The 15,690-nt window shown below is 37.5% G+C and overlaps 1 protein-coding gene across 5 annotated transcripts in view; it reads left to right on the forward strand.

Annotated features, from left to right (window-relative positions):
- The window catches only part of CEP128 (centrosomal protein 128), a 223,176-nt gene that overhangs the window by 27,878 nt on the left and 179,608 nt on the right, over positions 1 to 15,690 (forward strand). For all 5 annotated transcript variants that reach the window (XM_081316241.1, XM_081316238.1, XM_081316240.1 and 2 more), the window contains 3 exons: positions 346 to 420; positions 4,106 to 4,238; positions 7,296 to 7,456. In XM_081316241.1, coding sequence (XP_081172367.1) covers positions 346 to 420; positions 4,106 to 4,238; positions 7,296 to 7,456 — 369 coding nt within the window. The remainder of the gene's footprint in view (positions 1 to 345; positions 421 to 4,105; positions 4,239 to 7,295; positions 7,457 to 15,690) is intronic.

The following is a 15,690-nucleotide window of genomic DNA, read 5'->3' on the forward strand; positions in this document are numbered from 1 at the left end:
ATGATGAAACCGGCCCGCGGGCCGGCAGTTTGACACCCCTGCTCTAAAGCTTAATTGTAACAGAATGTTAAAGAAAATTCAATGCTCCTCAGAATTTCCCATACCACAAGATAGGCAGCAAATAGATAGATAGATAGATACTTAGACATATAGATACTAGATAGATAGATAGATTTGTCTGTAAACAGATCATTTGCTTTAAGATACCACTGAGATGAAAAGCATTTTTGAATTTACATATAGCATTGCTTAATAAATAGCACTTTCAAAATACTTTGAATTATTTAGGTATGGTACTTAATATAACCCAAACCCAAAAGTGAAATTGTTTCTTATTCTAATAAGCTTGAACAGGTTTTGGAGGATTCCCAGAGGAAACTTGATCATTCAGAAAGTAGTAGAGAAATTCTTCTCCACCAGGTAATTTCTTTAACATTTAATATTTGGGTTTAACATTTAATATTTGGGTTTCATAAAGTTTGTACCGGCTATCTCAGCAGACAATTGGGAGAAGATGTGCTGAGGATGTTCTCAGAAGTCTGTGTCCTATGTTAGATTACAAAATTAAATATGCCAAAAAAGCCTAGAAATATATAACAGAAGACAGTAGTCTTGTTTTGCCTTATGAGATGGTACCAACCTACCAAAGATGTTCTCCAGGTTTTTTAAGAAAGGGATTGAGTTTATTGTTTTACATTTTGTATCTTTGTCCTTCAGCATGGGACACTTTAAAAGGAGATTTGATTTGAGATCAGTAAATTGGTTTCATGACTACATGGAGATTTGAACCAGCTCTCTGTATTCCATTTTCAATAGTTTTCTGTTGTTACATTTTTGGACTAGAATGGAGTGCAGAGGGAACCCTTTCCTACATAATGCAGAAAACTATCATACAGAATACCAATGCATGTTTCATTTACATATTTAATTTCTTATATTTTAGTTTGCTGCAATTCAAAGCATTTGTTTCCTGGCGTTATTGTACATTTCAATTCTTCTTTGCTGTAACCGATACTGTTAATACAAGCTGTGTTTTTAGGAAGGTGGGCTGTCTCTGGTCATATAAAAGCTTTCATAATCTTAATTGGTTTGAGTTTTCGATTTGGTTTTGTTTGTTCACTTGTTTTTTGCATTTTCTCAAACCAATTCACAGTATCTATTATATAAGTGGTAGATTAATGTGTTTGAAAATAAAGTAGCATAATAAATAGTACAGGTTGAAATGTTCTATTTATTGCTCAAGATGCATTAATGTGATGTGCTAATTCAAAACTTCAGGCTTCCTAATATAGACATTCTGATATGTTTTAAAAGAATGCAAAAGGTCATGATTAAATAAATTAACACATTGGACATTTTTGCCATGTGTGGTGAAGTTGTAATACTTTGCTGCATTTTTCATAAAGAAATGATAGTTTGAAAATGAATTCCTTATAATATCTAATTTCTTTCTGATATGTTTTTGTTTTTCCAGCAACACAATTAAACCTCTGCCTCCATTTTCCATTCAAAATCTTGTGTATTTTGCTTATAATAATTTGATATGTATTTTCCACCTTCAAGGAAAACAGTAGCTAGATGAGAATTATTTATCTAATGAGAATTAGGAAAATGGCTTAGGCAGGAAGAGTCAATCCCAATCAGCAACTCTGTGGCTGATTTATTTTAGTATAATATACAAACCCAAAAGATCCAGTCAAGATCTTCCATATGTATGGTTTTGAACATGCCTTTCTGTATCTGAGGTATGCCTGCATGACAAGTGTATATTCATATATACCCATCACACTATTCCCTTTTTAGGTCAAACAACATTTCAAAGCATCCATTCTTTCTTCACATGCTTGTTTTGCAATTTGATCTTCATCCATTTTGTCTGTATAACTGAGCCATCTCAATAGTCTTCTTTCATACAGGTAGTCCTCAACTTACATCAGTTCATTTAGAGACTGTTGAAAGTACACAACGGCACTGAAAAAAGTTACCATTTTTCATGGTTACAACCTTTGTACCATCCCCATGATCATGTGATCAAAATTCAGATGCTTGGCAAATGGTTCATATTTATGACCACTGCTGTGTTCCAGTGTCATGTGGTCCACCTTTGCTACCTTTTGACAAGCAAAGTCAATGGAGAAGACAAATTAACTTAACAACTAGGGTTACTAACTTATTAACTGCAGTGATTCACTTAACAACTGTAGTAAGATAGGCAAATGAGGCAAAAATCACTTAACAAATGTCTCACTTAACAATGGAAATGTTCGGCTCAATTGTGATTGTAAGGTGAGGACTACCTGTAGTGTATTTTTCCCACATTTTTTATTATTCACTCATCCATTCTTGATTCTGACTCTTCTTGGTTTACCATATATAGTGACCGATTTCCATTGTGTTCAGATGTTTAATTTTCTCCTGTGATATCCCACAGTTATTTCTGTATATATTTAAATTTTGTCATCTTAACATTTCATTTAAAATATTCCTTTCAACAAGAATCTGAATATTCTTCCATGTCCACATTTTCCCCAACTTCCATTCTTGCACTCTGAACCCTGGAACTTTTTCTTTACTCTTTCATCTTGTCCCCACCATGCATTCATGTAATGTGGAACAAATTTGTTCTCTGGATTGCATTCATTCAGACTGTGGTGTAATTTTTCCCCCAAACTCATCAATTTTTCCGTAATTACTGTTAATGGCAGCATAATATATACAAATATTACTAATGTATGCGTTTTTACTTTCATATGTACCAGAACAATCTGGATGATATGAAATCATACTTTCTGACATACATAGTATTTTAGTCCTTTCAATGATAATTAAACCTACACCTTCATGTCTATGGAGATTCTCAATCATTCAGGTCATGGTTGTCCCAAAGGTGCTTTTTCCAAAAGGAAGTTGGACATGGTTTTTTCTTTGAAAATGTTTTCAAGGGAAAAACCAAATCCAGTTGCCTTTTGGAAAAAGCAGCTTTAGGATACCTACACCTTCAGTTTCTCCACTCTGTAACATTATACCATTGTCTTTCAAATCTATTATATCCATCCCCTTTTTCTTAGGTGCACAAACATACAGAAATATTACTTTCATTTGAGTTCATTCATTAATTTAATTCAAAATCAGATGCTATAGCTACAGCAGAGTTCAATTTCTAATGAGATCGTGACGTATTATTATCGTATTGAAGTATTCTGATTGTGTTCTTTTTTATTGTTTATTTTATGGTTCTATTATTTTACTTCTGTTTACATTCCTTTCATTTTCTTCCTTTTTATTATTGTAAGCTGCCTACAGTACAGTGGCGTAGCGTGGGGGGTGCAGGGGGGGCCGGCCGCACTGGGCGCAACATCTGTGGGGGCGCGCTCGCACTGAGCTGCTCAGGGAGCCCCAAGGGCTGCACAGAGTCGGCTTGGCTCCGCTCTCGAGCTGCTCTTTCTTGCAAAGCGAAACGAGTCCGGCAGGTGAGATGGGCGGCCACATAAACTGAATAAAATAAATAGAAGCGCCCAACTCTCCGCCCAGGCTCAGGCCAACCGCAAGCGCCCCGCAGGCGCCCCGGCAGGCTTGGCCAAGCGAAGATGGACCCGCCGGCCGGCTGGCCTAGCTTCGTGCGCATGCGTGGCTTTATTTAGCGGGGCTCACGTGCGAGCTTGAATGCAGCGGCTCTTGCAGGTCGGAGCCCTACCCAGCCGCCCTCGAGAGGGACTCGGAAGCATCCCGCATGCGCGCGACTCTTCTTGGAAAGTCTACGCCGCTGCGGGGCGCGTCTTTTCGGCGGTGCCATGACGTCACCGGGTTAGGGGGCGCAAATTGCCCCGGGTGCTGACAACCCACGCTACGCCACTGCTACAGTAGCCCCACAGCAAGATAGGTGGCAAATAAATATAATGGCAGATATCAATATTTCATGTTATTTGATTTATTACTAATTATACTTCATGGATAATAGACAAGAATCTCATTTTGCTTGTGCTTTTGTGTTCTTTAAAGATTTAATAACATCCATGAAGATACAATTCCAGATTTGATTGACATCATTTTCTAGCTTGTTTAAAAAGCTGGCACTTGTCTGTGTATATGTATGTGTGTGTGTTAGATTGAAGATCTTCGTTCCCAACTTCTTAGAGCAGAAGAGGACCGTTTGACTATGCAACATCAAATAACTCAGGTTGCTAAGCATCACCAAAGCCATCTAGATGAGCAAAAGGATGACAGGAGGAAGCAAAGAGGTAGGACTTTTCCTTCTACTTTTGGTATCCATTACTGTGAAAAGAACTTAGTATTTGGATTGGTAAGCCATATTTTGCCAAGGGGCAGAGATAAATAAGGCTAAGGTCATATCACATAGACAAAAGCATTTTTTATAAACAAGCATGTAAATGCTCACCATCTCAACTTATTTTACATATTACTCCATAGGGGTGTTGTGGAATTATGACACTGATGTAAAAATAGTTACTGGGAGTTAAAGAAAACACAATTTTAAGTTATGGAAAATGTATTGCATAACGTTTTGAGATTAAAAAATGAGTGGAAAGTGCTAATTTCATATAGACTGTTGAAGGATTATGGGACCTGCTAGTGTCTCATAATCTATTCTCCACTCTGCATCTCCTGTTGTATGAATAGAATAAAAGCTGAGAGGCAAGCAAAAGTGTATGTGTGAGCTACGGAAGAGACTCTAGCAACTTTCTGTTTGCTATTCATGTCAGGAATTGTTGTATGGTTACATTCTAAGATCTCATACAGCAGTAGATGGAAGTAATAAATCATCTATGCTTGGTAGATTTTAGCCTTTGTTTCATTTGGCATTGAACAGATCAGTATGGTTAGATTTCCTAAATTTTCAGGGTTGCTGTGAGGATATATTCTAGGCCTCTGAAGTCACTTAGATCTGCTGAAACTGTGACTATCCAATTCAGGTGGGAGAGTTTAATTCCAGCTGCTAAGCTTAAAAACCATGCTTGGTTCTGGCACTTAGTTAACAGCTACAAGAGAGGCATGGAAATACTATTACCAGAATATTTTCACAGTGGAATCACTAGATGATCCTTTTATGGCTGACTCTTGAAGTGGTCTTCCTGATTAGCTTGCTGAGGTCAAGATCCTTATACAGCTAAAATCTGAAAGAGCTCTGGCAGAAAACTTTACCCCGAGAATTACTAAAGGGAAAACAAGGTTGGTGGCTCCTGTGCTGGCTGTCTTATTTACCCATCTTAGCAGTTTAGCACATTTTTATATTGATTAGAACCATTATAAAAACAAAGAAATAGGCCAGATCGTGCCAACCATAGACCCATTTGTTTGCTTAATACAATCAGCAAGTTATGTGTTGCGTGTACTTTTCTGAACTGCAGACGATCAGATTGACCAAGACTCATCACAAAAGGACTAGAAACTGGTACAGTTGGTTTGTTTTTGTATCTCCCTTCATGGCTAGGGTAGACTTTCTTTCTTTTCTTTTCTTTTTTTAAAAAAAAACAAGAATAGTGAACAAAAAGGGAATTGTAAATTACAAATGCCTTCAGCTAATACCTTACTACTAGTATTCTATCTACATTGATGCTTTATTTATATTCTTATCTTATATGAATTCCTTATTCGTACATCAGTATTCCTGGTGCTAAAGCTATGTTGTAATTCTACCATCTATTTTCTGTAGGCTGTCTCTCTGTCTCTATCTCTATCTCTATCTCTATCTCTATCTCTATCATCTCTATCTCTATCTCTATCTCTATCTCTATCTCTATCTCTATCTCTATCTCTATCTCTATCTACGTAGCTGTCTATGTCTATGTCTGTCTGTCTGTCTATCTATCTATATATCATCTATCTATCTCTGTCTCTGTCTCTGTCTGTCTCTATCTCTATCTATCTATCTATCTCTATCTACACACACACACACACACACACAGAGAGAGAGAGAGACAATATAAAGAGACTGGACAGCCATTTGTCTGAAATGGTCTAGGGTCTCCTGCTTGAGCAGGGGGTTGAACTAGAAGACCTTCAAGGTCCCTTCCAACTCCGTTATTCAGTTATTCCTGTATTGCTGATCTCTCTCCATATATAATTATATATGTACTGGCACTCCTTCTAGATCTATATTCCGTTTTTACAGAGTTCATTTGGTTCTTTATCTTTTGGTTCCTTTTTCTATTTCTGCTTCTTTGCCTTTTCTGCTGAGTTGTTCCTTTTCTCCTCCTTCAAGGGAGGGTTACAGCTGAGGGAAAAAGAGATCTCAGATCAGGTCTGAGGAAAGAAAGAAAGATGCCCCGCGCAGCCCAGTTTTTGCAGCTACTGTCTCCTTTCCTGCGGCCTTCTTTGCAGCAGGGCTTTGGAGCTTCTGTTTCTTCTGTTGGCTCCTCGTGAGGCCTCTGGCTGCAGGGCTCTCGCCTTCTGCCCGGCTTCCCCACTGTCCAACATTGTAGTTTTGGCAGCTATGCCTTCCTGGCATTGAGAAGGGAGGAGCGTGGAGATATTTTGATAAAAAAACTACTGGTTTATCAAAAAATTATCTGCGCTATATCTTAAAATCCTATTTCTTTATCTTACTCTGTTCTATATCTGTACTGTATATTTTTTATAAATGAAAATGAAAACATCCTCATTGAGAAATGGAGCAGCTTTAGAGGGGCTAATCAGCTCTGGACCCTTATTTGTCCTTTGCTATTGAGCTGAAAAGGATTCTCACAGCCCAAAAGCTCCCTTCTTGCATCCTTTGAAGATTTCAGTTCAGTTGTTGATTTAATCTCAAGCAGAAACTGTGGAAAAAACCTAAAATTATCCTTAATTAATAAAAGCTTGATCTTTCTCATCCAATCTTCGATGCCTCTTTCATATTTGATTTAAAAATATCCTTCCTTGGGAATATCTCTCTGGTGCTGTCTCCACCTAGGGAAAAATAAAGCAGAGACGTGTTTTAGCTCTCTGCTTTTGCTAATGTTTTACCTCTTTCTCTTTTTTTCTCACTTAGAAATAGGTGAATGTGAATATTTAAAAAGCTAATTGTTATCCTGGAGTTAGAGATGGTTTCTGAGGAAGGCAGCTCCCCCATCTGCAGTGTCCCAAATCAGTTTTTCCATTACTCTTCAACATGTCATTCAAAGGAGGCAATAGCATGGAACTAAAAGGAAATCAAGTTGATGGAGTATAGACATGCATATGTTGAAACATATGTTTGAATGTTCCATTAACTATATTGCTCCATAAAAAAATCCTGCTTAGAAGGAACCTTGATTTCCCTTTTGGTTTGGTCTTATCCTAAATTGTATCATGTGTTCCAGTTGTTGACAGGTCTGATCCAGAGAAGCAAGAGATGGAGAAACAGATCTGGGAATTAAGAGCACAATTAAACCACAGTGCTGTATTGTCAGAGAAAGAGGAGTTGCAGCGATGTGTTGAACGCAAAGAAAAAGAGAAATTGCAGCTTGTGATGCATATGGAGGTAAACTTTTTCTTACATTATAATTTTAGGGGCTTTTACTTTGCAAATGGGAGGTATGTGTGCTAAAGTTTGCCTCACAAACATTGTCAGGTGAGAGGTGCTGCTGAAGTTCAAATGTACCTTTGTTTCCCTTGTAAAGAAACAAACAGAAAAAAAAATTTTGTAGATGATACCAGTATATTGTCTTTTTTTCTTTTCCATGTTATTTATTTTAATATCTCTAGGGAATTTGGACGGTAGTACAAGAAGTAATATTGAGCAACATTCATTCATACAGGTCCTGGTTTGTAGTCTTGTCACAGTCTTGAGTTGCATAGTGCATTGTTCTTATGCAAAACTGTCTTTTCCACCTGTACTGAAAGCAGTGGTTCCCATCAGTACCAAATATGAAGGCTTTTATTTGTGAAAAATACAGCTGACATAGCATCAACCTGATCCTGAAAAAGAAGAGTAAGGTCAGATCTAGTTGGTACTTGAATGGGAGGCTACTTGGGGTTATAGACTAGGCTAGAAGATTAAAAAAGCAATCATGGAAAAAGACAGTGGGAAACCAGTTCTATATTATTGTTTTTTAAAAAAGCAATCATGGGAAAAAGATGGATGTGTCCAAGTAGTAACTATTTGAACATGACTTAATGGAAATTTTATTTTCAATTTAAGCATTTCCAGTAACTCCAAGTATAACCTATCTCTTGTTGGGTATAATTTCTGGAATTACAAAACTATTAACCATAAAGACATAATTCTTCCATTATCTGATCAATACAGTTTAAGACATATGTTTAGCCAGTTGATATCTATGACAGATATAGTTTTGACCCAGTATTGGTCAAGCCTCTGACTAGCAGTGACCTAAAGTCAAAATTAAAAAAATGTCCAATGCAATTCTGTAGAAAATACATAGTGACAGAACAGTTTTCTGTTTGTCAAGCCACATGTGCAGAAAATTAACTTTCTTTTCCTGGCAACTGTGAGCAATTTCTTTTGAATCTGAGCAAGATTAACTAAAACTAACTGGAGAATCAGCTGAAAGTGACAACATCATCTGTTACAATGGAATTGACCAACAAAAATAAATTATAAGATTTTCTCATCAACTCCCTCTTTTTTGCCCAGACTGTGTCCCTTTCTTGAGATTTGAAAGGGAAGGTTGCCTAATTTAAATACTTGGTATAACATGATGATCAGTGAGATAATGTTGGCTAACATCATTTGGGTAAACCAGAGGTTAGTGCCACAATATTTTATAAAAATAAAAAATTTTATAAATAAAAATTGGGAGAGGAGCAGTGGACTGTGGACATTATAATTTCAGGCAAATGGATACGGTCAGATTGGAAAAGTTGTTTTAAAATTATTTTATGACCATAAGGCCAATTGGAATATTTATAAGCTGCTTTGCCAGAATATAGAAAAATAGGGAATTGTTACTTCATAAGGTAACTCTTGTTGCTCACTGAGAGAGGCCAGTATGGTTTCAGAAAAGATTTCAGGGTCTGCAGATGGCTTTGAATTCCCAGCCACAGAATGGATGTTAACCTAAGTGCAGAATATGACAATAGACTGGTAGATAGTTGAGTCAATATTAAATGATAAGTGCATATTATTGTTTGGCACTAAATTTGCATTAAGCAATAACATGTTATAGCAGTCTGCCACCATTGAATGGGTTATTCTTTTTGCATTGTATGTAGTCCTCTTGTCAGTTTTGTTCTAGAAAACAAAACTATTTAAATGGTCTTAGTTTTTTTGTAAAGCATTACTTCTAGCAATTATCGAGTGGGTAACTCTTTGGCCACTCATGTATTTTAAAAGAATGCTTCAAATTCCAAAATAGATTTATATTTTTATTCAGTTGACATAGAGCATATATGGGCTTTACATGGCCCATGGACCACATCTGGTTCTTTGACTGTCCCTGTTTGGCCTATGGTGGGAGGGGCAGCAGGGGGAATGGCAGCCCTCTACAACAGTCCTAGTTTCTCATGGGGCCCCTTGGGAAAATTAATTGCCCAGCCCTGACATAGAGAATACATTATTTTAGAATACATGCCTGAAATAATAGATAAATTGAAATGATTGCTGTTTTGATTTCTTACTATGATTGTCAATTAGTATAAATCTCATATAATATTCATGTCATACTTATAAAATTATTAAATTTGATTATAATTTTAAGCACATATTTGGTCATAGCTATTATTTCATGAGGGATTTAAGTTGAACACATTTGAAGAGGATATAGAAATAGAATATGAAGATAATATCTCATTTCCTTGATACCAGTTTGGTCTAATGGTTAAGGCAACAGACTAGCAACCAGGAGACTGGGAGTTCTACTCCCATCTTAGGCACAAACACTTGGTGGATGACTGTAGGCCAGTCACTCTCTCTCAACCCAACTCACCTTGCATAGTTGCTGTTGTGGGCAATAACAGCAGGAGGAAGGAATATTAGGTATTTTGCTACCTTAAGTTATATATAAAAACAATAAAGGCAGAATTAAAATAAAATAAAATACTCTTATAATCACAATTGTATCAGTAGCTATGAATACTTCAGAAGACAAATTTAATAGTAATTTTTATTGAATACAATTGTAATAAAGACAACTGTGAAATAAGTATGTAGGAAAGCAGTTAAGATATAACATATCAGGTGCTTAAAATCTTACTTCCCATTAAAGGAATAAAATTGAATATGATGAAATGTTTATTTTCTCTCAAACATTTGAAGATTTAACAAGAAATTTGAAGATACAACAACTATCTGAAACAACTTGTCTCATTTTCTATTGCATCCTATTTAACAAGAGTGTCAAGCTATAGTGGTATCTAGGTATCATTGTTAATTGGTCCAGATTTTTCCCATAAGGAATAATGTAGTGACCCACAATGCGGCCAACATGACAAGTTCTAGCTTGTGTGTTGAGTACCAAGCAAACAATGAGTATTGGGGCAAAATGTTTGTGTCAAAATGTGTTGAGTACCAAATTCCATGAGTTTCAAAGCAGTTGAATATCAAGATACCACTGTATTTTATGAGAGGAAAACAAATTTTATTTTTAGGAATATAATTTGGGCACTGATCATTTTTTACATTTGCAACCCTAAAGAATTTCTGGGAATTTGACTTTACGATTTGATGATAAAAATATTCATAGCAGGTAGCCTTTTGTAAATTTTAATTCATAGGCCTAGTTCCTTGTACCCATTATGCAATTCACATTTTGCTTCCTGCTGTTATCCTTTGAGGATAATTTCATTCTTGATGCAACATTAAGCCATAAAAGACTGCAAATTTGAAAACTACAACAGTAAAACAGCATCCCATCAAATCTGTTTCCCTATGCAAATGTAATATGTTCTTTGCTTTTTCCAGATGGAGTTGATGAGCAAGATGAGCAAACATGCTCTATGGATGATTGGGAAAGTTTAGGATTTGCCTCAGAATGGCTTGATCAGTTTATTTTATATGATACTCAAAGTAATCAAGCTGATCAGATTCTGTAGACTGGATCTCTCAGCTTGCTCCAGGCAAAAGCAGCCATCATTGATTGTGTATTTGCAGTTTGTACAAAACCTCCAATGGGAATTGGGCTGATCTTGTTAGAGACTTTTTAATTAGATAGGATTGTTCAGCCCATTTCATTTGTAGTTTTGTAGTTTATGCAATTCTGAATTATAATAGGAATGGGCAGACTTAATTCATCTTAGCCATCTATACTCTAAAATATAAATGGGGCAAATTCCTGGAGGAAAAGATGTAATAACAGTAGTAAAATCAGAATGCATGCACAGGCTAGATTGGATGCAAACTTTCTTAAAGCCCTGTAGAAAAATTGTATATTTTGGTTAAAGTCTTTATTTTTCTTTATAAAAAGCAAAGACTGATATTTCTGATGAGGTAGTCACTTTTGTCTACTTTATTGAGTGAACTTTTCTTGAATGGAACTAAGGATATGTGATAGTTAATTGGGGAAGAAAGAGAAATTTTATAATTGACAATAAAAAAAGTCAATTTAGCTTACACTAATGTACCTTTGAAAAGTTATCTGAACAAATTGGAGAATGTTCTGTACATACCAAATATATTCATTCTATTCTTTTAAACTCATGTTGAAACTCATTAACCTTCGTGAGTCATTTGTATTCATCTGGATTCCAAGTATTCCCTCATCAATGGTTGTTACTGATTTAATCTGTTTCTTTTTCATCATCTGAAAGTGTTCAGAGCTGACTTTTACATAATTCAAGGCAACATTAAGAGTGAATTAACAACATTTCTATTTTTAAATAAAATAGAGATTGTAACCTCTCTTAATTGTGCTTCATCAAAAAATCCTTGACTGTCTTGCTGAGCTACCATGTACAGTATATGGGCCCTATCAACAGTTAGTTTATAGTATGAGTGAATAAATTAGCTGTTAGTAATTACACTGTATAGTAACATATGATGGGAGCTTAACATTAGTTTTAATAAGTGATATATATCATCAAAGTAAATAATTGAAACCCACATAGCGCAGATGTCATCTGATTACAAACTCAACTGTATATGATATAGTGCCTAACCCCATCAGAAAAGACCATGCTGAAAAACTGTATTTTGAAGCAAAGCCTAGTTTTGAACATGTTTCAGTTTAAAAATGCTATAATAATTATATTAAATACATTAAACAGATAATAAAAGCTGGTACAAAACTGTTAAATGCCTAAGTGCACAGTCTACAACTGCATAGAGATGTTACCCTCACAATGATTGCAGCTTTGTGCAAAGAAAGGTTATTATGTGTCTTTGTACGTTTCTATGCAATGATAGGATTCTGCACATCTGCAAAGCATATCCAGAAGTATTTCTCTGGACATGTGCTAAGCATGCCTTGCAAGAAGAAATTGGTTATATATCCCGACACATTTTGATTAATTTGCCTATGCAGAAGCAAGCATGTACAAGGATTCACTTAATAAAAGGGGTGCTGGATATGTGTCCAGGCATGTCTGAACAGAAGCCAAATTTCAGTTTGACTTTTTTTTTTAGAAATGCTCTGTATGCTTTTAAAAAAATAAAGCCCTATGGTTTGAAAATGGTAACTTCTGACATCAAAGAGAAGCTTAAATATTCTGCAAATAGTTTTATATCATTGGAGTTACTCTTCAGCAACCAATAACTAAGGGTTATGTTTTTCAGGGCTTCTCAAGGAGTACAGAATGGTTGAGCCTCCTGGGAGAGGGTGGTTTAATAAGTTTCATTTTATCTGGTCAGGAACCTCTGCAGCATATATTGTAGACTTCAATCTTGTTTTCATATGTGCTCAAAGAATGGTATTCATCTCATTGTCCATTTGATTGGTGGCCATAGTCTCAGTAGTAAGCGTCCTGTTTCACAGAACTATCTGATAAAATACGGATGCAGAAATGCTTTAAATTTGACATTATTTATTTCTGTGAATTTGATTAACTTTATAGACTTTCAGACATTGTGAGTCTGATGCTTCATTCTGCTAAAGGAAAGAATAGAGAGTTCATAAATATTATTTTGCCTCTAAAGTCATAAAATCCATTTACATTAAATCTATTCTCGAAAAGGTCTTAGCTGGGGAAACAGTACAAACAGTTGGATAATTTATAAAAGTTATAAAACCTCATACTGAAACAGTCACATATGCTTCTGACTTTATGCCTATCACCTCATTTTGATATCAAAAACTAATGGCATTAGTTCTAAATTCTTAACACTCTTAACACAAACCGGTCAGACTCAGGACAACTGATTTGGATAATACTTTTGTTATATATATATAGAGAGAGATCATAAGTAAACTAAACTTACAGCCCTGTGACCTACTTGTGAGCTTCGATGTCATATCCCTCTTCACCCAAGTGCCAATCAAAGAAGCCTTGACAGCTATCCTAAAGAAATACAACCCCCCCAAAACACATCCTAGATCTGACCAACCACTGCCTATCAAACACATACTTCATCTACAATGGACAAATATACAAACAAATGGAAGGAGCACCCATGGGATCACCCCTTTCACCTGTCATCACAAACCTCTACATGGAACACTTTGAAACCCTCGCTCTAGAAAAATCCAACCACAAACCCAAACTCTGGCTCAGATACGTAGATGACACCTTCGTAATCTGGCCACATGGCAAAGAAAAACTGGATGACTTCCTCACACACCTCAATAGCCTACACCCCAAAATACAATTCACCATGGAAACAGAAGCTAACAATCAACTTCCCTTCCTTGATGTCTTAGTCTACAAGAAATCCAACGGCTCCCTAGGACACACTATCTACCATAAAAAAACACACACAAACCGCTATCTGAACGCACTCTCACACCACCACCCAGCACAGATCAACTCCGTAGCCAAGACACTCATCTCCAGAACAAAACACCTAGCCGACGAACAACACCTAAAAACCGAACTACACACTCTCACTAATATACTAACAGCCAATGGATTCCAAAGAAACATGATTACCAATTTAATCCGAAGAGAGACACCCACAAAAACCCAAGACAGAGAACAAGAAAATGGCAAAGCCCTCCTCCCATACTTAAAAGGGACCACAGACAGAATCAGCAAGAGCCTCCAAAAACACAACATCAAAACAGCATTCTACACAGAAAGAAAAATATCCACCATCCTAAGAAACCCCAAGGACATAATTGGGTTAGAAAACCAAGGAGTATACGAAATCCCATGCACCACCTGCCCCACCACATACATCGGACAGACCAACAGAAGAATAAGTGCACGCATTGAAGAGCACAGGAACTCACTCAGAAAGGGAGAACAAACTTCATCCCTGTTCCAACACTTTAAAGCAGGGGTGTCAAACTCAATTTCATTGAGGGCCGCATCAGCATTGCGGTTGCCCTCAGGGGGCAGGGGTGGGTGTGGCCGGGGTGGGTGTGGCCTACTGGGTGGGCATGGCTAAAGTGTGTATGGCCTACTGGGTGGGCATGGCCAGCTCTACATCGTTCGCATCAAGGGTGCCTATGGGGGCCCGGGCAGGAGTGGGACAGATCTGGGGGTTTCTGGCAGAAGGAGGGTCTCTGGGCCAGGGCCAAGGCAGCGGGGGCCGTGCACTCACTGTTTCCAGGATGGCTTCGCGGGCCACATGAAACCACTTTGCAGGCCGGATCCGGCCCCCGGGCCTTGTGTTTGACATGTCTGCTTTAAAGCCACGGGACATGAAATTGATTTTAAAAAAACCAAAACTATCGCCAAAATTGAACATTTTAACAACAGAATAATCAGAGAAGCCATTGAGATAGAAAAACGCCCCCACAGCATGAACAAATGAGATGATACCTCTCGCCTACCAGCCATTTGGAAACCCGCCTTGATTGACAGACGAGTCCCAACCACCAAGAATGATACCAGACCCAAACTCATGATAACATCACATGACATCACCACCACACAACCATTCAAAAAGCAAATCTGAACCCACAACGATAACGACACACAACCACAAAACAGAAACCTAACCACAGCTGCAACATCAGCCACTTTAAACCCCTCCAAACCACACAATAAGCAAACTGACACCCACTATAAAAACATGGCACCACCACAAACATGGAGCCGAACAAAAGCAGCACAACTCACCAGTTCAGGCTGGCAGCTGAGACCAGCCCATCCACTCAAAACACACCCCCACCCAATCAGAACACATCCCCCATTCAAAACACACCCCCACCCAATCAGAACACAGCTAAACCCCCACCCAATCAGAGCACACCTCCACCCACAGAACACACCCCCTCTGGCAGTTTAAAAAAGAGGAACAAACAGCCACTACCACACACTTCTCCCAGAAGAACGAAGCTGAAGCCACCAGCCTGAGGATGACGGATGAGATTTCGTCGAAACGTTGCTCTTATACCTTCAATTCTACATGGGGAAAAACCCGAATGACCAAAGATCTACATACAAACACCCGTGAAAACCTCAGAAAACATATATATGATGGAGCTATCACAACTCCTGGAAACAAGCTGTTCCATTGATTAATTGTTTGTAGTGTTAGGAAATTTATCCTTAGTTCCAGATTGGACATTTCTTAAATGCACTTCCACCCATTGCTTTTTGTTCTGCCCTCAGGTGCTTTGGACCCCCTCTTCTTTGCGACAGTCCCTCAACTACTGGAAGATAGCTATCATGTCATCCTTATTATTTCTTTTCATTAGGCTACACTTGAGGTAG

This window comes from Vipera berus (genome assembly GCF_964194415.1).
Source record: "Vipera berus genome assembly, chromosome: 1".
Taxonomy (NCBI): Eukaryota; Metazoa; Chordata; class Lepidosauria; order Squamata; family Viperidae; genus Vipera; species Vipera berus.